At 38.1% G+C, this 25,015-nt stretch overlaps 1 protein-coding gene across 1 annotated transcript in view; it reads right to left on the bottom strand.

The window, feature by feature from the left end:
- Positions 1 to 5,668: 5,668 nt before the first annotated feature.
- LOC114654883 (cystine/glutamate transporter-like) overlaps positions 5,669 to 25,015 on the bottom strand; it is a 49,148-nt gene continuing 29,801 nt past the window's right edge. Inside the window, exons 8-12 of the mRNA XM_028805725.2 lie at positions 23,625 to 23,728; positions 21,687 to 21,783; positions 21,394 to 21,543; positions 7,624 to 7,801; positions 5,669 to 6,061 (exon numbers count right to left, since the gene is read on the bottom strand). Coding sequence (XP_028661558.2) covers positions 5,997 to 6,061; positions 7,624 to 7,801; positions 21,394 to 21,543; positions 21,687 to 21,783; positions 23,625 to 23,728 — 594 coding nt within the window. The 3' untranslated portion in view covers positions 5,669 to 5,996. The remainder of the gene's footprint in view (positions 6,062 to 7,623; positions 7,802 to 21,393; positions 21,544 to 21,686; positions 21,784 to 23,624; positions 23,729 to 25,015) is intronic.

Genomic DNA, 25,015 nt, shown 5'->3' with positions numbered 1-25,015 from the left:
GAAGTTGGCGAACGCACAGATTCCTGCATCTGGATTTTTCTGTGCGTAAGCACATTTCGGCTTTTGTGCTTATGTCATGTTATATTGCGAATTCTACGCACGGCATTATGCATGAGGCCCCAGGTGATAATTCCTTGCCATGCCATGACAGGATATGGCTCATTATTTTCTTTCAAAAGAGTGTCGGGAACAGCTTCTTTAATTCCTTTTCAGCTTCCTCCTTGCTTGAAAATACATAAAATTGGCCATGAACTTCCACTTTCAGTTTGGCGGGATACAAGAGGCTGTATTTGATATCAGCTTTTTGTAACAGCTGTTTAATGTTGAAGAAGGCTGCCCGTTTTGCAGCTATTAAAGGTGAGAAGTCGGGGAAAATATGAATGAGATTATTTTCAAATATAATCTCTTGCTGTCTGAGAAGTGCTATAACATCAAGCTTACATCGTAGTCGCTCAAAGTGAACAATAAAAGACCTAGGTTTAAAGGTATTTGAACTGCATAGCTGCTGCTATCTCGGTATCTGGTTTAAAGTCATCTCCAATTATTTTAGAGAGTAATTCTATTGCAAATTTCACTGAGTTTGTACTTTCTCGTTTCTCAGGTAGACCTTCGATTCTAATATTATTCCTTCTGCACCCATCCTCCAGGGCTGCAAGTCTGTCTCTGAGTTTTTTGCATTCGGAATTCACAGCTGTAGCTTTTTCATCGGCGTTAGATGCCAATTGTTCTGCTGTTTCAATTCGAGCCGTGAATGCCTGCTTAACGTCTTCCAGCTGATCGGCAATGTCATCCAGCTGACCGGCAAGTTTTTTCAGTTTGGATCTATTTTCTTCAATGTGTTCCTCTAGTACTGCAGGGCCTTTTCTAGTTTTGAATGATCCTCTGAAATCGACAATCCATCATGACCTGCATCACTTGCACCCTTGCTCCCATTTTCGCTCTCGACTGGAGACGATGTAGTGGAGGGGGTTCCTGGGAAGTCTGCGCATTGGTCTGCCTGTTCCAGGTCAGACTCCGAGAGGCCGTACCTTGTGCTCGGGCTTGGACTTGACGTCTGTCCAGGCTTTGATGTAGCTTTAAGTTTCTTGTTACTCATGTTTATATATTATATATTGTAGTGGAAGTTCCTTGGGTCAGGTAAATACAGGATACCTCTAAATAATAAGAAATACATGGGAAAATAAAGCCACTGCTAACAGAGCTCCACTTCAGACGTCCATCTCCTGTAACGGACGAAACCAACACCCACATGCAGTTCATTTCTAAAAGTTGTTCTGGTTTAGTGTATATCAATTACACTTCCGTGCTACTTTTTAAGTTTTATATAATAATTATATAATAATATTTACTATACTAACTTATGCAATAGAATTACAAATATCTAGATAGAGTGAAGCTGATAACTTTTTTGTTCAGCTAAGAGAAGACTGTCTTCTTTCAATTGTATCCTTCCTAAATAAAATCCCAACTTCAAAATGAAAAATCTTAATATGAGCTGCTTTGAGCCTATGGCATTATATGAAATTATATCCTCTTGAAGTTTGTACAGTAAAATTTTTTTAACTTTCTAAAATAACTTTAATAACTTTGGAAACTGCAGTTAACATTTGGTATATTCATAAAAAAATATGGAATAGGAATATTAGATTACTTGCCAACAGCATTCATGCAGTTCACAAAGCAAAATCCACTTGTAGTGTCATTGGCTTAATCTTGTGTTTTTTTTCCATGGCATTTCATTGGCATTCTTTAAAAATGTGTTGGAATATCCCAAAACACTTGATAAAATGTATTTTTTAATGAGCTTCTGGGCATCTTTATCAACAAGAGCTGATATTCTTCATTCAAATGTGCCACCTAGTGGTGAAATAAAGTTTAGCCTTTTCCCTGTGATACTTTAGTTTCAGGTTTTAATGTTTTCATTTATTAAGACTGCAATGTTTTGTTGTCTAATATAAAGAAATTTGAGGCACATTGAGAATCTGTTGACTGATTTGAAAATGGTGATTGACAAACACAAACTTGAATGAGAAACAACAAATCTTACAGGAGGAATAGAAACAAATAACACACATATTCAACACATGCCACAGATAATAAAGTTTCAGGGGCAAAACTGACAGAAGCAACAAGAATCTTGAACAATCTAGTATAATGACAATTAAGATCATGTGATTATTCTCTGGAGCAGTGGTCCCCAACTTTTTCTGTGCCCCTCACACCCAGAAAATGTTTGATTAATGTTCGCACCCCCTACAAAAGCAATATGACATTTGAAGATTAAGGTGAACAAATTGAATGCAAAAATAAACTTTTAACTCAGTACATTAAAATTAAATATAAATTGAGCAATTTATCTTTAAATTTCAGTAATCCTGTAAATGTGTCTCCAGTGAAGCTTAGACACTCGATTGACAATCCAGGGGGGTTGGGGTAATCCCATGAAGCATGAAGCGCCATGAGGAAGTGACACACAATCAACAATCAAGGGGTTTGGATAACTGGAGACCCCCATGAAGCAACAGGTGCCAGTGCAAGACAAGGCAATGAAACCTCCCATTATGTATCAAAATATATTTTTTAATTTACATTTACTTACATTAAATTTCACCTGCCCCAAATCTGCTCTGCTTCCTGTGTCGGAGCCAGTTTTTCACCCATCTACACATTACACCCGGAACTCCCACTTTTTTAGTTTGTTGTCTAACCTCTCTTATGTCGTCTAATCAAATGCTTTCTGAAAGTCAAGATAAATAATATCATATGCTCCATTTTAATCATATTCTTTTGTTGCCTCCTTATAGAATTACAGCATGTTAGTAAAACACGACCTCCACCTTCTGAACCCCTGTTGACTGTTCAGTAAAACTGTTTTTGCCATGTATTGTTCAATCTTATCTTTAATAATTCCTTCCATTAATTTACCTGTCATACACGTTAAGCTTACTGGCCTATAGTTGCTTGTATCTGCCTGATCACACTTGTTATATAATGAGATAATATTTGCCATTTTCCAATCCTTCAGAATCTCGCCTGTGCTCAGTGACTTCCTAAAAATATGTGTGAAGGGTGGATATATATACTCACTAACCTCTTTAAGAATTCAAGGATAAATATTATCTGGTTCTGAAAATTTGTTTGATTTCAGACTATTTAATCTGAGCAGTACTTATCCCTGTACAATTTCTAAATCACTCAGTACCACCAATCCCTTTTACCTCTGGGAGGTTATCCACTACCTCACACATGAAGACCTCAGAAAAATGTACAGTTAGAGCATCTGCTATTTCACTGACTGTATTTTTTTAATTCCCCTATTCCTGATTCACTTCAACTCCTCCTTGACTGTTTACTATTAAAATACTGAATTAATCTCTTTGGGATATCTTTCACCTTATTTTCTGTATTCTTCATTAACTGCCTTTTAGCCTCCCTAATATCCCTCTTAATGGTTGCTCTCATGTTTTCATACAACTTATGATTCACATTGGAGTTATTAGTTTTATACAGCTGTTTTTTTCTTTGCAGCTTCTATTTCAACTCTATATTAACCCATTGCAGAGTTTTTTAAAATATTCTACTAATTCCAAAAGTAGGTGTGTACCTGCCCTGCATTATATTTGAAACATTTTTAAACCTATTCCACTGCTCCTTGACTGTCTCCACACTTAAAAGCGTATCCGAGTATATCCTCCTTAGTCTATGCCGCATCTACTCAAACTTTGCCCTACCAAAATTAAATTTAACAGTTTTAGTCTTTGCATCCACAGTCTTCCAAAACACAGAGAACTGTATTATATATTACAGTCACTTGACCCTAGTAGTTTAATCACCTGTACACCCTCAGTTCTATCCTGATTATTACAATATACTAAATCCAGACTAGCTTCACCCTGTGTTGGTGCTTTATTATACTGTGTTAAAAAAAGGTCACCGATTACTTCTAAAAACTCTTGTGCTCCGCTATTTGAAAGGTTATCCCAGTTAATATTTGGGTAGTTAAAGCCCAACCATGACTATAATATCCTCCTGTAAACTTACCTTTTTAACATTACTAAAAAGATGTGAATTGAAATTACTGTCTGCATTGTGGAGTCTCCTAAAATAAGGCCACTTTCCGTAAAGCTTGCCAGACAAAGCCAGATGTCCTCACTAAGATGGGGCTCATCGTCCAATTGAAGAGGACATGCATTTAAGTTCTGTTTGACATAAATAGCAACCCCACTTTCCTTTCTGTTCTGTCTATCCTTCCTAAAAAATATGTATTCCTCTATGTTATACTCATCCCCATATTTTTTATTTAGCCAGGTTTCTGTTATTGCTATAATATCATAATTGTGCTCCACTACATACAGCTTCAACCCACTTGTTTTATTTTTGATACTTCTAGTATTAAGGTAAGCTATTAAGTGAGGTTAGGGGTTGATGTTGAAATGGAGATTTATACACTATAGAGGTGACTGTCTGTTATTTTGGATCTCACTTAACTATTGTTTAAAGTTACAATAGAAAATGTTTGTAATCATATTGTAAGAATGAGACAAGAAAATGTACAGCTTTGGGTGTAATAATTAATAATTCCTTCCATTAATTTAAGCTTACTGGCCTATAGTTGCTTGGATCAGCCTGATCACCTTTGTTATATAATGGGAAAATATTTACCATTTTCCAGTCCTTCAGGATTTCCCCATTGTGCAGTATTATGCAAAGACACTTACGTAAGTCTCAGGAAAGAAAGGGGTAAAGGCTGCTCTATCAGACCTGGATCCCTCAGCACTGCTCTTGTCCATATAAAGAAGTCCTTAAGGGACTGGAAGGGGTGGAGTCAGAGAGGGCCTGAAGTGAGGTCAGGTGTCTATGGGCGGGACCTCATCTCTCCTGGGAATGGGAATGGAAGTACTTATTATAGGCAGTGTAACCTTCTCCCCAGTCCCCTGCTTCTCATTTAAACTGGTCCCAGTGAGACACTCACACAGCTACCGTGTTTGACAATATGTATATGGAGCTGAATTGCATTCTCAGAATTCTTTTGGCATTGTGGCTCACCTATGGAATGGGAGGATGGAGGGATGGAGTAATGCAGAAATTGGTTCATGGGTCATAATTACTTTTATTCTCATTTTGAAATAGCCATTTTAACTAATGCTGTTTCATTCATCCCAACCTGTACAAAAAAAAAATCAAACAGCATCAGCACAGTTACAGTAGGTTAAGATATAGGCTTCTCAAATACCACACATAATTGAAAAGTGGCTGGTCTGCCTGATGCTGACCATTATCCATGTATGATGTGATTCTTCTATGTAAGATACATACATCCAATTGACAGAAAGCTCTATAGTTTATTGAACATTCCACAATAACATACAAACAGTTCAGCTAGCACTGGAGCACAAATGGGACCCCCGATTACCATGGGGTATTTTGCACACTGGTTGCAATAGAGACTTCAAAATTTTCAATCTGATTGATGAGTCTAGAACAGAGTAGCATTTTTTTTATTTATTTGCCCCTTGGGAATTTATAGAAGGCTGTGGAAGTACTCTTCCATATTTCCGGGGGCTGAGCACCAATCCTATTGAATGTAAATTGGAAATGGACCAGACATTCTGTTCTGTCATGCTGCATGTTCTAGTTATTAAAAAAATGTTAAAAAATATAATAGTGAAAACAAGATTAATGTACTGTATATTCAAAACAAACTATTGAAAAAAACGAATATAACAGATCATGTTAAATGACACTTTAAGAAAATTAAATTTATTGGTTTTTAGTGAATGCTTCACAAAAATAGAATGTCACTCCTTAAGGTGTGTGGTCTTCACTGCTTAGTCAGATATATTTTCTTTGTATTTTTTACTTCACAGTGATTGTCTTTAATACTTAAAAATATGTTTTACAATTTAAAATAAAATCTTGCAGAATGTATGGTACACCAACATTATTATTTAAAGCCCATTTCAGTTTTGAAGGTAAAGTTTTGATCAGCTTAAGATTTAGTAGGTCTGCACCTCCTGTGGCATCACTTCCAAGAGAATCTGTAGCTTCTTAGTAAGGATGTCTGCAAAAAAGTAAAACCAACATGTCACGTTACTTACCTAGTGAAAAGCCATTCACCACAACTTCTCTGATTTCTATATTGAAATGAGCTAATCTTCAGGTACAAATTAAAAACTACTTAAAGAGATGACTGAAAAAAACAAGGCTTTTAAAAATAAATACTAATATGTAAGTCTAGAAAGATTGCTAATATACAGCTTTCAGCACACAAAACTGAGTAACCCACATTAAGTGCCTATTATTCAGTTATCCTCTTTAATAAAACCCCTGTGTGCGTCCATGTGTCCGTGTGTGTGTGTCTTCTGGTGAAGTGCGCATGCACGGGGCACGGTGCGATGCTTCAAAGGCCACCTGACGCGTCACACAAGACAGAGAGGGCGGGACCTATAAAATATTGTGCAGCTGATCCAATTGGATTTCGGTAAATGAGGTAAGACCTAAAAGATAACGCACGAAAAATCCAATCGGCTACTGAGACGCAGAGACCAGCAGTGTTTATTGTTGTGCAAGTGTTCACTCTGAGGATGTCAGATTTGCGATTAACAAACTTGGCCCGGTAAAGCGTAAAGTATCAATTGTTGAAGGGGTTTTCCTAAATATACGAATTTTCATGATATTACAATAGGATGACTTTTAAAAGAAGATTTATTTTCGCGCACATAAAATCTGTTGCTGGGGAGACGCCACACATACAAAAATCAGCGGCAAGCCAGCACATATTAAAATACTTGCTGGGGAACTGCACAGTACTTGCTGGAGAGACGTATTACTGCGAGAGAAAATTAAAGGCACACAATACAGTGACGCATATTACAGCCACATACTAATGTTTATGCACTACTGTTCTAGCGCCCGTTATTGTAACGGGCTTAATGTCTAGTTATACTATAATTGCACAATTCATCTCAGGGATTTCAGACTGCCCTTCCAATTACTTAAGTACTTGTACACATCCACCATTGAAAGTATCCTGAAAGGAAGTATTACTGCCTAGTTTGGGATCAGCACACAATAGGACTGCAAAGCTCTACAGAGAGTGGTTCAATCATCTGAACGCACCAATGGGTGTACACTCTGTAACTCTAACCCTATTTCATTGTCAGAATCTGATTTTTGCATTTCAGGGCTATTAGAAATGTATCTCCTGGGAGGATTAGGGACCAACAGTGGATGGAATGCCAGTTTACTCCATTCTCACATGGGGTCAGTTTAGAAATTCCAAGAAACCCTAGTATATCACATAATGATTTATGATTTTGGTATGTGGAAAGAAACAAAAGTACTAGAAGACAACTCATTTGAACATATGGAGAACATGCAAATGCCACGTACTCAGTGACCGGGAGATGAATTCAACCAATGTGCTCAAAATAGTGTGGCAACAATTCTAACTCTGTACCGCTGTACTGCCTACAATACAGTAGTCTTTATTCATAACCTCATATTAGGCTGTAGCATCATTTGAGACAAGACTGCTGCACATTTTTGCTAAGGACTTTGATATTTATGGATGGAATAGGAGATGGTCTGAATTTTGAAATACAAAAAGCCGTTTCCACTTACGAAAAGCTCTATTGATGCATAAAGGCAGTCTCTGCTTCTGAACCACAAGGAAATAAACTGGGATACCAGTCAGGGTGAAGGCAAAACTGATGCCTGTGTTGACTGGATCAGAGTAGAGGGACATCCCCACAATGAAAAAGCATACAACTGTGAATACAGCAGGGACGAATAGATATACCTGTGCAAGAAGAGAGAGAGAGAGAAAATATCAGCAGCATCCAGAAACACTGCCCTAATTCATTTAAATTTCAGCTGAACTATTAATGAATAATTCTTCAACTTCAATAGTTAAGTTTGCAGAACCACAAAGAACCTGTTTGAGAATACCTGAATAACTTATCCATGGAAGTAAATGCAGGTGATATAGTGGCTAGTGTTGCTGAATTAAAGATACAGAGATCCCGGTTTCATTCCCCACCCAGACACTCCCTGTGTGCAGTTTGTACATTTTTCCCCAGTTAGTATTATTTTTCTTCTATGTGCCCCATCTTTCCTCTCACAGGAAAAAGACATACATGTCAGATGAACTATCCATCCATCCATTTTCCAACCCGCTGAATCCGAACACAGGGTCACGGGGGTCTGCTGCAGCCAATCCCAGCCAACAAAGGGCACAAGGCAGGAACCAATCCCGGGCAGGGTGCCAACCCAACTAGTAACTTTAAAATTGGCCTAATATGAATTAGCATGTTTTTGAGTGTGCAATATAATGGACTGACAACTCATGCCGGATTGGTGCAAGTGCTGACTCTGCATAGCCCAGTGTAATACAATGCTTTTACAAAGATATAACCTATCGAGGTGGCATTGGATGCAAAGCAAGAATCAGTCCTGGAAAGAGGAGCTGAACATATTTATATAAACAAAAGGCCATTGTAGGGTCACGAGATAGAAAGACATCCACATGTTTGAGATATGCGAAGAAAGCAGAGTAGCCAAGGAAAAACAACGTGGATACAAAAAGAACATGCAAAGTCAACACAGAGCGTCAATTTGAAGGAATTTTAACCCTAGTCTTTGGAGCTGAGATGCAATCACAGTGCTGCCTTCCAAAATTTACACTATAACTTTATCCTCACATGAAAAAAAGCAAAGTTCTATGTAAACGTCATCCTAATTTTCACCTATGGCTCTAAACAAACATCACTCTGTGGTATAGCGGGTCCACGGCTTAGAAGAAAAGCCAGTTTTTATATAAATAACCACAGCACTTGTGGCTTATGGAGGAGGTGTTGTAGTGTGGCCGGAGCGGTTCACGGATGAGACGCGCTGTGGGCATTTCCTCGCTTAAGTGCATAGATGAGGAATCATCCGTATCCGTAATTGATGCCGGGAGCTGCTAATCGTCGCACGTGTGCCACGTCCCCATTATAAAAGAGAAGAAAGATCAAAAAAAATGAGAGAAAACAGAGGACGGGGGTTAAAAATGAGAAAAGGCAGGAAGCTATGGAGCTTGTGTGAGCGAAAGAGCGAGAGCAGGCTCACTGTAGAAGGACAGGCAGCTGAGAGAAGTAAGCCCTTGCAGGGTGTTTGGCCGGCACCCGGGGGCAGATGGAATGGGTCACTTCTACTGAGTTTTACAGAGGAGCAGGAGTGACCACGATCGAGGACGGCTTGCCACGTAAGTCCAGGAAGGCAGCAGGAGTCAGAGATTTGGGATCGGAACCCCAGCGTGAGCGCCCTGGCCGTGGTGGAACCCAAGTCTCAGTCCAGGAAAGTTGCCATACAGAGCCAGAGGACAAAAGGCAACCAGATGTGGAGAAGGTCAGCTGTATGTAGGGCAACTCCTTTGTTGCAGAGCCTGGATGGGCGAAGCTGGGGAGCCACCAGCTAAAGAAGGCACCGGGTTTTAAAAGAGGACAGTTTCCAGCCCATATTATTGTTTTAACATCAGTTTTAAAGGATTTATTTATTGGATTTTCACCTCCACATTTTCACTGTTTTTTTAATGGATTATTTATTTAACGACTCTTTGATTGCATGATTTGGACACTGGTTTTGTTGTTTGTAATAAAAGCACTTTTGCACCTTTCACCCTTGCTTTGTTGGTGTCCTCATTGTCCAGCTCAGCCGGTTACATTACTGACGGTGTTGGGTTCAAGAGCTTCCAAAAAGGAAGAGGGAGTATGGAGCAAGAACCCCCATCATTACACGCTCATGTAAATACCTCAAGAAGTCGGCACAATACATGACTGTGGGTGGATCTGATAGTGTTAGATAAGTGTTGTTCCCAGAATTGTCATTTCAGGATATTTATTTACGTTCTGAGGTCAACTTGGTCCATGATATCACAAAACAGGCACTACTAAAAAAGGCATGCAAAACCCCATAATGAAAAAAAAACTTTCCTTCATAATTTATCAAAGCATGTATAAAGAAATATTTGTTATAATTTAAATTACTAAGGTAAACACATTATTAAATCCTGTGATTATTTGTTTGTGCATACAGTTACTTATTTTGTGATGCCAGAAGCTAACCTTAAAGATGATTGGTTGAAGTGTAATGGTTGTCCTGTAATTCATACAAATATTAAACCTAATGATATTAGATGTGCCAGTGAAGGTACACTATAGGAAAGTGTAACAAAAAGAAACACTGAAGTAGAAGTAAACTTAACAGTTCTCATTTCGCTTCAAGGTAAAAATGAACAAAGCTGCTGTGACAAGTCAAATTCTTCTGTAACACTTCTTCCCAAGCAGGCCCCCAGACTGATAAGTACTTCATTATGTTGACCTCTTTAGTCACCTTTTGATTTCCCCCTTTGCTCTACCATTTAAAATGACAAATCAAACATCTTATACATGATTAAAGTGCACATTGCAGACTTTCAGTTAAAGGTATTTGCATACACTTCAGGGCACCATAATGTTTGGAATATAGCAATGGTCGATATATTAAAATAATCATATTTATGTACTAATTTAGTTCCTCACATGCAATGACTGTTTGAAGTCTGCAGATTCATAGATAACACCGAGTGCAGAGTGTGTTCTCTGGTGGTGCTCTGCCAAGCCTCTAATGCAGCCATCTCCAGGTCCTGCTTGTTTTGTAGAACTAAATTTGTACTAAATATGACTGCTTTAATATACCGACCATTGCTATATTCCAACATTATGGTACCCTGAAATCGGGGGAACCAGGTAGAAAATGTGTTGTGATTTCTACCTGGTGTTACTGAAGTGTATGCAAATACCCCTAAATTAAAGTCCACACTGTGCACATTAATTACATCTGAATGTTTGATAATTTTATTTTTAAATGGTGGAGGAGAGTGTTAATTCATGGAAAAATTATATGAACAAATCCTGCAATTTAAGACGATTGATGGAGCCGCTGTTATAAGCATAATAATAAACTGCTGTTAAGGTCAAAATAGAAACACTGGAAAAAGAAATCACATAAATTGTATATCTTTTGTGATATAATTTGGGCGTCAGCAAGCCCCAAACCCCAACACGAACACACCTTCACAATCCCGGGTGAAAATAATGGAAGGTTTTATTATAAATACCTCTAAAATTTACACAAGCACAATCGCAAACACAGGTCTTCCTCCCCACAATACTTTCCTTCTCCCTACAGCACTGTCCTCCTCCACTCAAGCATTGCTCCACTACCTGCCACCTTTGACTTGCCTGGATAATGGAGTGCAGTCCCTTTTATTACAGACTCGGGAGTACTTCTGGTGCCAGGGTGATTGCACTTCCGGGTCACATGGCACTTCCAGGTCACATGGCACTTCCGGGTCACATGGAAGTCAATTAAAATAGGGAGCTTGTCTCCCTGCAGCGCCCTCTCATGGCACCCAGTGATCCCAGCAGGGCTGTTTTGCCAGACTACATCTCCCAGCATGCCCTGCTGGTTTCCTACTGTGCACAGACATCTGAGGCTGCTGCCATCTATTGTGCTGGGGGAATAAAAAACCTCCAGCGACGTCTTTCTTTTCCAATGGGGTCTCCGTCCATCCCTTTTGGTTCTTCCCTCCGGGTCTGATCCCTTCTTCTTTTCCAGCCGGGATGCCTATATGTTTGTTGGGAGCCTCCCGTCCGGGTAAGAACCCATTCCCTCTTCTGGCTGGGATGTCTGTCCAGCCCATGTGGCATCAACACTCTCTATACTATACAGAATATAGGGCTGTTTTTATAATACATATAAAACTGATGTTTTGCCTTTTAAAACGATTTGGCAGTAAAGCAAATGCATATTTATTACCCATTTTTTTAGTTGCTGAAAATCAAAAAGGAGCTGGAAATAAGGGTAAATTTAGGAGTAATTCAGAAGTTTTATCTTTTGTCCTATGATTCAAGAGTAAGGAGATCTGGCGACTTCGGGATGTGTATTGATTTGAAGATGGTCAAGAAAGCAAGTGAGTAGGAAACAATTACTCTACCCACATTGACATTGTTGCTCTCAAATCTGCAGCTAATTTGTTAGGCACAGTGATGGGTCTTGATCATTTGGCACCCTTATCACCCCTGCTCCTTTCATGGACACAAACTCTACTCTGTGGCATTAGCATCCAGTTTAAAATTCTATCAGAACAAACACAATTGCGAAGTGCAGTAACATGCTTCCCCCACTAGGCAGCAGTGTCTGTGTTCTTATATCTTATAATAAATAAAAAAATAAATAACACTAATACAGCATTAAAACAGGAAAATATTGCACGCTGTTTTTTTCTGCTTTTAATTACATTATTACAAATGGTCATTATGTACATCAAGCTTTCATGTTAAAAAAGAAACATTACATTAGAGTTAAATTAGATATAAAGATGCCTATAGAAATCAAAGTGAAAACTGAGGATTCCTTCTGCCAAATCAATGGAAACACAATGGAAGAGCATCCTGTAGCCAGCTTTATAGCCTTGCCTTTTTATTGTGGTCTGCTGACAAAAGTTCAGGCCATATGAGGATATATAACATTAGATAATGACACCTTGCACTGATCCTACCCTCTTTTTGTACTACTGTTACTAAACCCAAAACCTAACATAAAAATATGGATGTTTCCTTGTTGTGAAGTTCCCTTTTAGACTTTTTTGTTAGTTTGGGACTGTATTTCTTTCTCCCATTTTTAAATCTTGTTTTTCCCTGGATTTATTCCAAGATTTTGCCATTTTTATATTTATTAGTTAAGCCAGCTGTTTATTTTAAGTTAGAGTAAATTCTCTAGTTATGCATTTTCTTCTATTGCTACAAAGTTTTTTTGATGTTGTTGCTTTAGTTTTGAATAACCTAATTGTTTCAATCAGCCCTGTTTGAAAATTGGTTTCAGTTACTTTTTGTATGTTTAACAGATATTTAGTAATAGCCATTAACAATAATTTTAATAATTATTATAAAGAAAATGAAAAAATGATTTGGGTGGAGGCAGGCTTTCTTTGTTTTTTGTTTTCCTTCTAGGAGAATTGCAGCACAGATGTGTGACTGGATGTAAATCCATCCATCCATCCATTTTCCAACCCGCTGAATCCGAACACAGGGTCACGGGGGTCTGCTGGAGCCAATCCCAGCCAACACAGGGCACAAGGCAGGAACCAATCCCGGGCAGGGTGCCAACCCACCGCAGGACACACACCCACACACCAAGCACACACTAGGGCCAATTTAGAATCGCTAATCCACCTAACCTGCATGTCTTTGGACTGTGGGAGGAAACCGGAGTGCCCGGAGGAAACCCACGCAGACACGGGGAGAACATGCAAACTCCACGCAGGGAGGACCCGGGAAGCGAACCCACGTCTCCTAACTGCGAGGCAGCAGTGCTATCACTGCACCGCCCCCCTGATGTAAATATAAAACCATATAAAATAACAAATCAACACAAGGATGTTAATTATTTTTATGCTCCCTGAAGGCTGATTTGGCAATGAATTACTACGCACGTCAGTCTGAGGCTCTATTTGCATTAATGTAAATGACCTTTGGAGTGTAGTTAATGTTGCAAACTTGGTGAATTTTAAGCTTAGATATTTCATACTCATCAAAAAAATTGGCAGCAGCTTTAGAATTAAACAGCAAAAGTGGACACATTACTATGCAAATAACTATAAGACTGACTGCTGTCAGTAAATATTAATATTTATTAATTTCCCAATATCTAGGAGACTGTTTACACAGCTGGGTACCATGATGTCAGTGTAAATGGAGTTGAAGGTGGATATCTGAAAGCAGCGATGAACTGATTTTTCATCTAGTGTTAATAAATGCCTTTCATTTGATGTTTCTGGTGTCACACACGTACGCATGGGAGACAGCTAAAGGGCTCAAAAGAAGGGAATTCCACGCCAGGCTAGGGGGGAGGCAGAGTACAATAATCCTTTCTCTGTTATTCCTGCAGATCAAACACTTAAAATTCTGCCTGGGTCTGACAACATCACTTCCAATTCCGGGTCCGGTGACCTCACTTCCCCTGACCAACCTTAAAACAATTGCAATCTTTCCTCTGTTAATCAGTTCTGTTTTGGACTCAATCTGTACACAACTGTGCAACCTATTTTCTCTTTTTGCAGCTATATCTCAAATATATGGGTGGCTGCCCCAAACCTTTTTGTGTGTGTCAAGGCTGATTATTTCACACTGGGCTAGGCTCTGTCTTTCTGCAGTCAAGTAATTTGTTCATGTAGCTTTAGTTAATGAATGGATGGATGTGTATTTGCATTTTAATGATATCTAAGGTCCAAAGTAAAACCAAAGTTTCAAAGTGAAGTAATTGTACTCACTAATCATGGTGCTGGAAAGTGGCTACATACTGCATATTGATAAGCCCATGCAGGTTACTGTGCTTTGAACACATGACAATAATGACCCCATTGACCTATAAATAAAAAAGGAACAATAACTAACATTTAAACTGTAGCAAATGTCTCAAATGTCTCATAAGATTCCATAAGAGGTTAATAGCTCATTCCACACTAGCCCTGTGTGAGTGTTGCTGTGTATGTCCTGCACTGGGCTGGCATTCTTTATACAGTTTGTTCCTGCTTTCCAGCCTGATGATGTCTGAATTCGATTAAGCAGATTTGGGAATGTTAAGTCCATTCTACCACTGTATAAAAATTGAAATCCTACTTGATTACAAGACCGAATTGAGTTTCAAAATTATAAAATCTTTGATAAACTTAGAAATCTGTTTCCTTGCCCATCCATAGTGCTAACTGGTAAAAAACAAGTTTCTGAAAGCACTCAAATTCAATAACCCAGAGAGAAGAAAGAAGCTACAGTCTCAGCTTCTGTGATAGTATGACATTCTGTACAGCAGACAGAGGTGCCCAAATTCAGATTTACACAATTAAAATCCATCCATCCATCCATTACCCAACCCGCTATATCCTAACTACAGGGTCACGGGGGTCTGCTGGAGCCAATCCCAGCCAACACAGGGCGCAATGCAGGAAACAAACCTCGGGCAGGGTGCCAGCCCACCGCAGGGCACGCACATACACACACACCAAGCACACACTAGGGACAATTTCGGATCACCAATGCACCTAATATGCATGTCTTTGGACTGTGGGAGGAAACCGGAGTACTCGGAGGAAACCCACACAGACACGGGGAGAACATGCAAACTCCACGCAGGGAGCACCTGGGAAGCAAATCCAGGTCTCCTTATTGCAAGGCAGCAGCACTACCACTGTGCCACTGTACTGCCTCACAATTAAAAATAATTTATTAATTCATTTATGGACCTACACTCTGTAGTCTCTATAGGTTTAGCTCTTGACTTTTACTTATTATTTAATTATTTTAAATAAGCAAATTCAAAAAGCTACTGGATTGATATTTATATGTTTAATGAATATGCCTAAGCAGTCATTAAATAGCATCATGAAACCTGGTGAGGCCATGAGACACAGGACACCATAAATTGGCAAGTTGACCTCTTAATTTTAACACTCCTACAGGATTCATTTTTGTGAATGTTTAATTACCATTGTAAGAGCCATTTGCTAGTTATCTAAGTTATATTAAGTGTTTGCCTATATGTTAGTGCATAATCTATGGGAGGTTCTTATAACCCCCACAAACTGAATTGAATTGGTATATTCTAACTGTTTCTTGTCCCTCTGACCACAGATTAGTCTCAGTTAGTGACCTGCCTTTCCGTAGGTAAAACATCAAACCGTGCCTTAACGTACTCAGTTGTATGTGCAGAGCCGTACGTTTAGAACATACTGAATGTGAAATAAAGCATAGTGAAATAATTCATCCTTAAGTATAGAAACAATTGAAGTTTAACAAGAAGAAACATTTTTCCTTTTTTTTTTGCCTTTTATTCTACGTGTGTCACGACTTTTCTCTCTTCTTTTGTGGACTGTTTGCTTGAATTTTCACTAAACCTTTTTATTTTTTTACATTTTTTTTTCCTTTTTATATTTCATTTTATTAAAATCAAAAAAACATTCCATACATGCAACTTAGGTTTAACAAAACTGGTTTGAAACAAATCGACCCCCACCCATGAGAAAGAGAGCAACGTCAGCAGAGTAGCACTTTAATAATAGTAAAAATATGTAAATAAATAAAAATAGATAGAATAGAAAATGAGGGTAGAGAATCCACTTCCTCAATTTAAATGCTTATTCTAAAATGTATCAGATCCTGCCAGGTTTTGAAAAAAGTTCTGCACAGATCCTGAAAATTTGATTTTTTCCCAATTTTAGATAGTATATAACATCAGTTATCCACTGACTTAAAAGAGGTGAGTTAAACATTAGGGATTAAATCACTTAGAGATCTGTACATAGACAATGTCTTTGCATCCTACAAACAATTACACTCCAAATTTAACTTTCCAGCAACACATTTCTTTCACTATCTTCAAATTAGAAACTTTTTTAAACAAAGCCTGCCCAATTTTCCTCACCAAGATAAGACTATGTGCTAATAGTGTAGTAAAGGCGATCACAGTTTGTTTGTCTTTCTCCACTTTAAGCCCATCTGGGAGTCACCAGACACAGCTGTTAGTGGATTAGAAGGGATTGTGACACCAAAGCTGTCTGAAAGGCATTTAAAAATCTTGATGATGATAATTTGGTGCAAGTACAAAACATATGACCCAGTGAGGCTGGAACTTGATTGCAGCGTTCGCAGGTTGGATCTTGCCTGGGAAACATTTTAGATTATATTAAATTAGAGAGATGTGCTCAATATATAATTTAAGTTGAATAATTATATGCTTTGCGCATAGTTCGAGTGAATTCTGTGCATTGCTACCTTTCATTCCTTTTCGGAGATGTTGAATGAGAGATCCTTTTCCTACTGTACTATGGGATCATTGAAAGGGAGGGGACTTTAAAATGTTTTATATATTACAGAAATGCTGTTTGAGTCCTCAAGACTGATCAATATTTCACTAAACCTTTTTAAAAGGAACCTTTTTGGACTGAGAGATTTCTTTTGGCACGTGTCTGACCCATGCTTGATCCTGCCTTGCTTACTAGTAGCTACAACAATCTATAATGAGTGTTAAAAATTCAAACCAAGACTGACATTGTTGCTTCAGTATATGTCTTTTGTGTGTGTTTATACATAAGGATACAAAAGTAATTTCTCTGTAGAGAATGTTCTAATTTTTCCTGTAGCAAAGTTGCCTGAAGAAGGGGCTTGAACTGCCTCAAAAGCTTGTATATTGTTATCTGTATAGTTAGCCAATAAAAGGTGTCATTTTGCTTGACTTCTTATTGCATCCACTATGGTTAACACGGTACATCACCCTACTACTACAAAATGTCTCTTTGAAAGATTGAACTGCTTAGTCAGGACTGATCAGCTGAAAAGACATTTTGCACCCTTGGCTGTACTCGAATATGCTCTGACATCAATAAAGTTATGTCTGATAGGCCATGTGACTGAACCAATACTCAATTAGGAACTGCTTTCCAAAACAACTTGTCTTCCATACACATTTCTTATAAGCATCTTTCTTAATGTTAGTTAACGAAACTATAATTGACTTACGGGACCTACTGGCAGCAGTCTGGAGTTAACCCAAGGACAACTGCTGTCGGTTGTATGTGCAGCTTGCATCAAGCCAGAAAATAAAGATCAGTGTTTCCCACAGAAGTCTTTTTTCTCTTGAAAATCTTCATTGTTTTCATCATATGACCATTTTCTTAAACACAAAGACTGAACTTTCCTAATTGTTTTTTAATAACATTAATAATAAAAAAATAATGACATTCATGAGGGCCGTCTTAACAGCATCATAGGCCGCCATGCACAGTAGTGCACTGGGCCCCCTGTTTTCATAGCAAAACAGAAACATACACAGGCAACAGTAATATCATGGACCCCTGTGCTCCTGGGGCCCCTGGCCAGTGCCAATTGTGCCCTGTGGTCCACCAGGGGGCATACAGCACCCTGACACAGACAGGCTGTGACACAAGTTCAACACAGCATGTTTTTTTATTCTTCATTGAGGAAGTGCTTTTCTTTTGCTTCCCACTACACAGCACAGTACAAAGCACCAAATACAAATAAACACAGTCCTTTCTCTCTCTCTCTCTCTGTCTCTCTATTCTTTGCCTCCACTCTTCCTCACAAGCTTTGTCCTCCACCACCCGATTCTGTCTCCCTGATTGGTGGTGAGGCAGCTCCTTTTATAGTGCACCCAGAAGTGTTCCAGGTGTTTCTCTTTCTCTTCTTTTGGCTGCACTTCCAGATGTGGTGGAAGAGGTTCCTCCAAGGACCCTGCAGCACCCCCTGGCCCAAACTACAAGTCCTGATATAAGCTGCGTATTCTGTGGTAACCCAGGGAGGCTGCCCTCTAGCATCTCGGGGGTCATAATGTCCCAAACATTTTTTATCCCTCAACCCTTCCACCCAGCTAGCTTCCTGGCTGGGTAATGGTCCTGGCCATCTGTCACAGCCCATATGTTAAGACAGCCCGGACATTGATAAATAAGTTAAAACATACATTTCTGAATCAATAAAGATGAAAGAACAACTTAAGTATGTCCAATACAAATGAACAAATTAAAAAAACAGATTATATACATTTAATTAATATGTATACACTGACACATTTTTCTGTATCATGGGAAATGCTAAATTGCAACTTCAAATTATCACACACTAAAAGTATTTTTTGCTGATGTTTACCCATCTTAGAAATCAAATCTTAAATTACTGAGGCATATTGCATGACTACCTTAATTTTATCTGGTACAAAGCACATTAAAATTGTAGTCATAATGCTACATGCAGCTCCATATTCCACATCCACATGACAATGTTTGAAACCCCAAGTTTTACTTTTTAACTGTTATTTTAATGAGTCCAAAACATTTGTGCCTGTGACACTGTGCATCACGATGCTGTAGCAAAATTGCAGGTGCAGTTTATAGAAGGACTGTGGCGACTTGGATTGGTAGTGTAGGTGAGGTGAGGTCTTAAGGGCAAGCTGGCAAGCAGTGGTTAATGGTGGAATTAACAGTTCCCAGTGTCAGCAGTCATGGGCCTACACTGCCGCATAAAGGAGTTCAGGGAGAGAACAAGAAAAAGAAAATGAAATGAAAAGAAATCATTTACATGCGCTTTGATAACCCAATTATTCAGAAATGCCTTGAAAACCCTTACTTCAAACAGAGACATTGGGTCATTGGCCTTAGAGAATCTTGAATAATAGAAGTAGATTTGACCGTGAATAATCCAATTATGTGGTCGTATAAATCCTTAGTTGGTGTTACCATTAAGGATTTTGTAGTCTGTGAAGTGTCTAAAAAATGCATTTCCAGAGGCAAAATGTTCAGGCGATTGCATTATTCATTGTCTTATATGAAATAATCTGTCTCAGTATTTCAGAAATTGCTAAATTTGTTTTGATGAGCTGAATATACAGAGCTAAACTCCGCAACACAAACTTGAGAGTAGTAGGGTAACAAGTGAAAAGTAACATGCGTTATGTATATTACTTTTTAAAGTAATGAGTAACCAAACTCAGTGTCGATTTTACTGAAGTCAAAATACCTGCGTTATTACTATTCCAGCAGCACTGGGTATAAGGCAAGAAGCATGTGTACCAGGTCCTTTGCAGGGCTCAATTGCACAGCCAAGCTGAAAAGAGTTTGCTGCGTGCATTCTGGCAAAAGAAACTTATAACTAAGCCATCAACTTGACTAAACATATTTATAAATTACAAAATTACAGGCATCATGCTTATTTTAGGTTTCACTTAGAACTCCAGAAGATTACTTGCCTGTGTAAAGGTTTCTGCGTTAACCAGGTTATTCATCTTAACTAGATTATGTGTGTGGATGTAAATGCACTGAACGTTTTCAAAAGCCAGCAGGAAAACCAAAGTGTGAGCGTGCCAGTTGGATGAAAGTCTTCATGTCAAAGCAAGTGAGGAGTGCCATCAAGAACAGGGGGAGATCAAGGGTTCCAGGGTCATTGTTGACACTGACAGAGGCAGCAGTGAGTACAACAGGCTCCGAGAAACTGTCAGAGGACAAGGGCGCTGAAAATACCAGTACTCTTGGCGTCTTGAAACTGTTGACCTATTGTTGAACAGGCATAGATGGGACAGGAAGTTTGCTAGTGAAGAAGGAATAATAGCTGCCAGAGATTTTACATTTCTTAAATTTATTTATTCTCAATGTCACTGTTTTTTAAGATCTATTTATTGAAAGATATTTATTGGAACTGCAAAACTGAACTTTTCATTTTTACTTTCTTGGCATAAAATGCACTGAGCACTTTTTTGTAACCATGATTTGTTGTGGTCCTCATTGTACTAGTCCATCTTGGTTCAAAACTATTAATATCCTGGGAGACAGGAGATGCCAAAAGACTGCGGGCACCCAGGGCATCACAGCAGCATGCTGAATGATAATAAAATGCTGTAGTAATAAGTAACAGTGTCTTTTGTCCTCCTACTTGAACATGCACAATTTACAAAAAATACATCCTGATGAATGGTTGTCATTAGAGGAAAGTTAGATGAAACAATGAAATAAAGTTTCAGCAGGATTCTGTTTGAAAATGAAAACTGCACAGTCATACATCTAAGGTTACTCTTCTCAACTAATCTGCCTTGCGACCAGGGCAGTTGTAGCACTAGCTGCCGTGGTGGACATTTTTGGAGTGGCGGGCCTGCCATTAAACTTTCTATTTGCGGGAAACACTGGTAAAGATCCTCTCACTTCTTTGAGCTGGTACAGGATGACTTTGCCAGCCAAATGAGTCAGGACTGTTTCATTACTTTGGCCCCCTTCAGATGATTATAAATATTACTAAAAGTGTAAATATTTACCAGTCAAGTTAAATATCTTTTGTTGTCATATCCTTTGCACGAAGGGTGGGTGTTGTTAAAGTAACATCCCCCTTCCACCAGAGTGGCAAGATGTGCTTCTAAGTCTTTCACTGCACAGAGCTTTTCTTCTTGTTAAAAACTGAACATTTTTGTATGCAACACATTTTTACTCCACAATAAAGAAATGCTTCCAAGGTTATATTTAAAAACTTTATCTTAACATTGAGGATTTGTAATATTCAGTCTTTTGGAAAATAAATGAAAAAATGCAAATTAATAACTATTCATTCAATAACATGTGTAATTTATTTTTTAAAATGTTAAAATACATCTCTTCCCCCATTAACTACTAATCATACCATCACAAGTGTTTAGTCAGTGCATTGACCTGATTACTGAAAGAACTGGACCCAAGATAAAAAAGAGTATCCGACTTGACATGTTCTCTGTTTGTTAAATATTTGATGAGAGAGGAAATAATACGGAGTGAATAATAAAAGAAAGTACCTTAAAAGGACGTGGAAGATTGGGATTTCGATATCGATGAACCATGAGGCCCATAGTAGTCAGGCCAATAAACAACCATCGAGAAAAGCTGTAAAAATTTACAAGTCCAAAGAGTTCACCAGCCAAAATCATGAAGACCACCATGGGGTACTGTGTGGAAGTGATTGAGATCATTAATACTACATCACAACATCATCATATAACATAAGACAATGCACAAACAGAAACTACAAATGAAATCATCCTTATATGTAAGTCTGCTGGAAAAATTATCATAACTTTGTTAGAGTTACCATTAGAAGCAGTGCCGGGCAGAGGAGTGTGCTTCGAATGTGAATCATGGCGAAGAGAACGGGCCACTGTTCTTCCCTGGAGCCAGAAAACAGCATCCTGCAAATTCAAATGAGTGAAGAGTGGAAATAAAAATGTTTGAAAGATTTTTGAAACAAAAAAGACCCACATGGCTCAGAAGAAACCATTATGAGCTTGTGAAGTTTTGAATAATAAATAATCACACCTCAAATTATAATCGTGGGGTGGTTAGAATGCATTAAAGCATTAAGGGCTATCATCTTCTACAAATATATAATACTAACACGTAGATATTTTAATGAATGTATGATTTGTTCTATTATTTAAATTATATTGTTTGTAAAAGCCACACCTTCCTCAAATTATGAACAGTATATTCACTGTTTCCTTCTGCCATATACATTTGTGAATGGTTTCACCCCATTTATTTTCCAGAACTCCTTCCTTTAACTCGGAACAGACACCAAGATCAAAATATGCCGACATTCTTACAGCTTATATGTATAAATTAAAATACTGTAGGACATATAATTTTAACTACAGTTCCTGCAAACCTTGGAATCAAATACAGTATTTACCAAAAGAACAGAAACATCATTGATGTAAGCATTTATTTTAGCATAGACTACTCTTATCAGAAGCAGTTCATATTGTTCAGAACATAAGAAGTTTGATAAACAAGAGGCAACCACTGAGTTACTCAAGCCTGTGTCAATACCTCATAGTTAAGTTGCCCAAATATCTCCAGGAACTTTTTAAATGATGTCAAACTATTCTCAGATCTGCTTTTTGTAATTCACAATCACAGGAGACTACACCAGTCCTGGCCACATCAGATGCAACCACAGATATAGGGTTCTCTTACCATTAAACTTCTACTTGGTTCCCCCAATTCAAGACCCAGGCTATCTAGGCTAAAATGGTAAAGTATTGAAGCTGCAAGTTTCAGTGAGGCCTTACCACAAAATGAGACTTTCCCCCTAACTCAAGAAATAGGCTAGCTACCTACATAGACTTAACAAGAAGAGCCAAAAGGCTTTAATATAAAAAAAACAAAGTTAGAAAGGAAGGCAGAAACAAATGAAGCCTCTGGCCCAATATTATTTTATATTTACATTTTTTATTAACAGAAGAGTCAAAATACTGAGAGGTGCCTAAAAAATAGACACAAACTCCAAACTCCAAAGTAAAGAGTCCAAAAACAGGCACTTAGTAGAAAGCTAGTAAGCCAAGAGATAGCAGGTCCTTAAAAAGTGCCGGATGCAGTCCTCAGCTGCAGTGTCAGGTGGCTCTGCCCCCCTCGATTCAATATATAGTGCACAAAGTACACAACAAAAAGAAATAAATAACATAGAACCTAAACAAATATATGTAGAGAAAACAAAAGCATAAGTAGGTAAAAATTCAGATAAAAAGAAAACATACTTCAGCCTAGGATGAAATTGTGATAGCTCCATTGCAGGGTCCACTCAAGCACACACACTAACAGGAAGCTATTCTTCTGCTCTTTCACTTTAATTTGTAGCTGTCTAAAATTTTGCTTTTCCATAATTTCATTTGTAAAGGGCAGTTTTGTTGCCTCTGAGGGTAATTTTAAAGAACTCTACATAACACTGCTGTATAAAATCCATTTGACATTTATATAACCTATTTAATCATATTGAGGGAACTAGAAATCATACGCCTTTGACTAAAAGTCAAAGAACCCCTTAAATGTAACATTTCACAGCTTTATTTTGCAAATACCCCTTCAAGCAGCTACCACTGTTTTAACAAGCAGATAGGTTTCTATGTTATTGCTTAAATAAGCAATAAGCATAAATGTGAATTACTAATTTGTTTCCTGAAACGTGCCCACTCATTTTATTACTCCATCATCTAGCAAAAAAATATACTTTGAAAACTAGAATTTGTTTTACCTGGGACCAGCAAAGTAGCCTCCCATCAGAGCTCCCAAACAGGACATAGCGACAAGGATGGGAATGATAGAGGAGAAACCTTGGAGTGCCCTGTCAGCAAAAGTCTGAAAAAGAATATATATACTCACTGTATAACTCATATAACATTATTACATACAATATCAGGTATGCTATAAGAATTTGAAAAGTGTAAGTGTAATTACTAATTATGATAAGACACTTCTTGAAAAAGTGAGTGATACAGAGTAAAAGGAGGAGACCATTAATGAAATTAGCTCATCTGTAAAAAAATTAGTGGGTGTTAATCTGAAAAACATTATGGGCCAGGTAGTTAATCATGAAATAAAGTGATGGGATTAAGAGAAAATTATTGTCTGAATTTTCAGAAGAGCAAATGTCAAACATGACTGAACTATCATTAATTACCAGCAATGTGGAAAATTCTTGAGGAAGTTATCTCTGGTGCCACTCCTCTAAGCAAACACCCATGCGTCCATGATTTATAATTATATACTACGGACTTTAGCACCATTACAGTCTTTCCATCTTGACAATCTGATGATTTCTTTCTTTCCTGTTTCCCCTAACAAGCTATGTTGCATCCTCCATGTTGTAACTGCCTGCAATTCCCTTGTTGTTAATATGTTCAATTCTTCTGTCTTTCCATCTATCCCAATACACAGTTGCTAGGTTCAAACATTCACATCCCTGCTTACCTTCCAGGACACTTAGCTGTAACTTTATATGTCTTCTTGCCAGCTTCTGAGATTTTCTTCTTAGTAGACTATGGATGCTCAGATGTGGGTCTAAAAGCAACCTATGCTGTAACTCTGTGAGGAAGGTAACTGACATGCTATGGGTTTTGATCCAGGCAGCATAATGCAGAACCTGGAAAAAGGCAATGAAACCTTTTTAAAACTTTACTGACTTCATTTTTTTTTGTTGTATGACCTAAACCTTCAAAAACAACAGATTACACAATGTTTAGGTGTGTGACCAAACAGGATTCAAACTACCATGCAGTTGATTTTCCAAATATCATGGGTATTTTCCATAAGGCATAGCTAAGACCTCTTAATATTGTTCTGTCAAGTTAATCTGTGCAGTTGAGATACTGTAATTCTTCTCTGCAACATACAAATTTGGATATACTGTATACCTAATGCACGTAATTGGTTGGAAATGACTATATTTTAGCCCAAGGAGTCTGTCTTCATATAAGTACTACAAATATTGACTATTTTAAATTAGAACACTTTTAATAAGTATTGCACCATCATTTCCCTTTAATTAATAAATTAACCAATGACAATAATAGACATATTTTCATATTCTATTAAGTGACAAATATGTTCTGTGATTTTTCTGGTGAGGAAGACAGAAGTGTCGAT

This window comes from Erpetoichthys calabaricus, chromosome 1, assembly GCF_900747795.2.
Source record: "Erpetoichthys calabaricus chromosome 1, fErpCal1.3, whole genome shotgun sequence".
Classification (NCBI taxonomy): Eukaryota; Metazoa; Chordata; class Cladistia; order Polypteriformes; family Polypteridae; genus Erpetoichthys; species Erpetoichthys calabaricus.
This window is presented reverse-complemented; position numbering and strand designations above follow the sequence as displayed.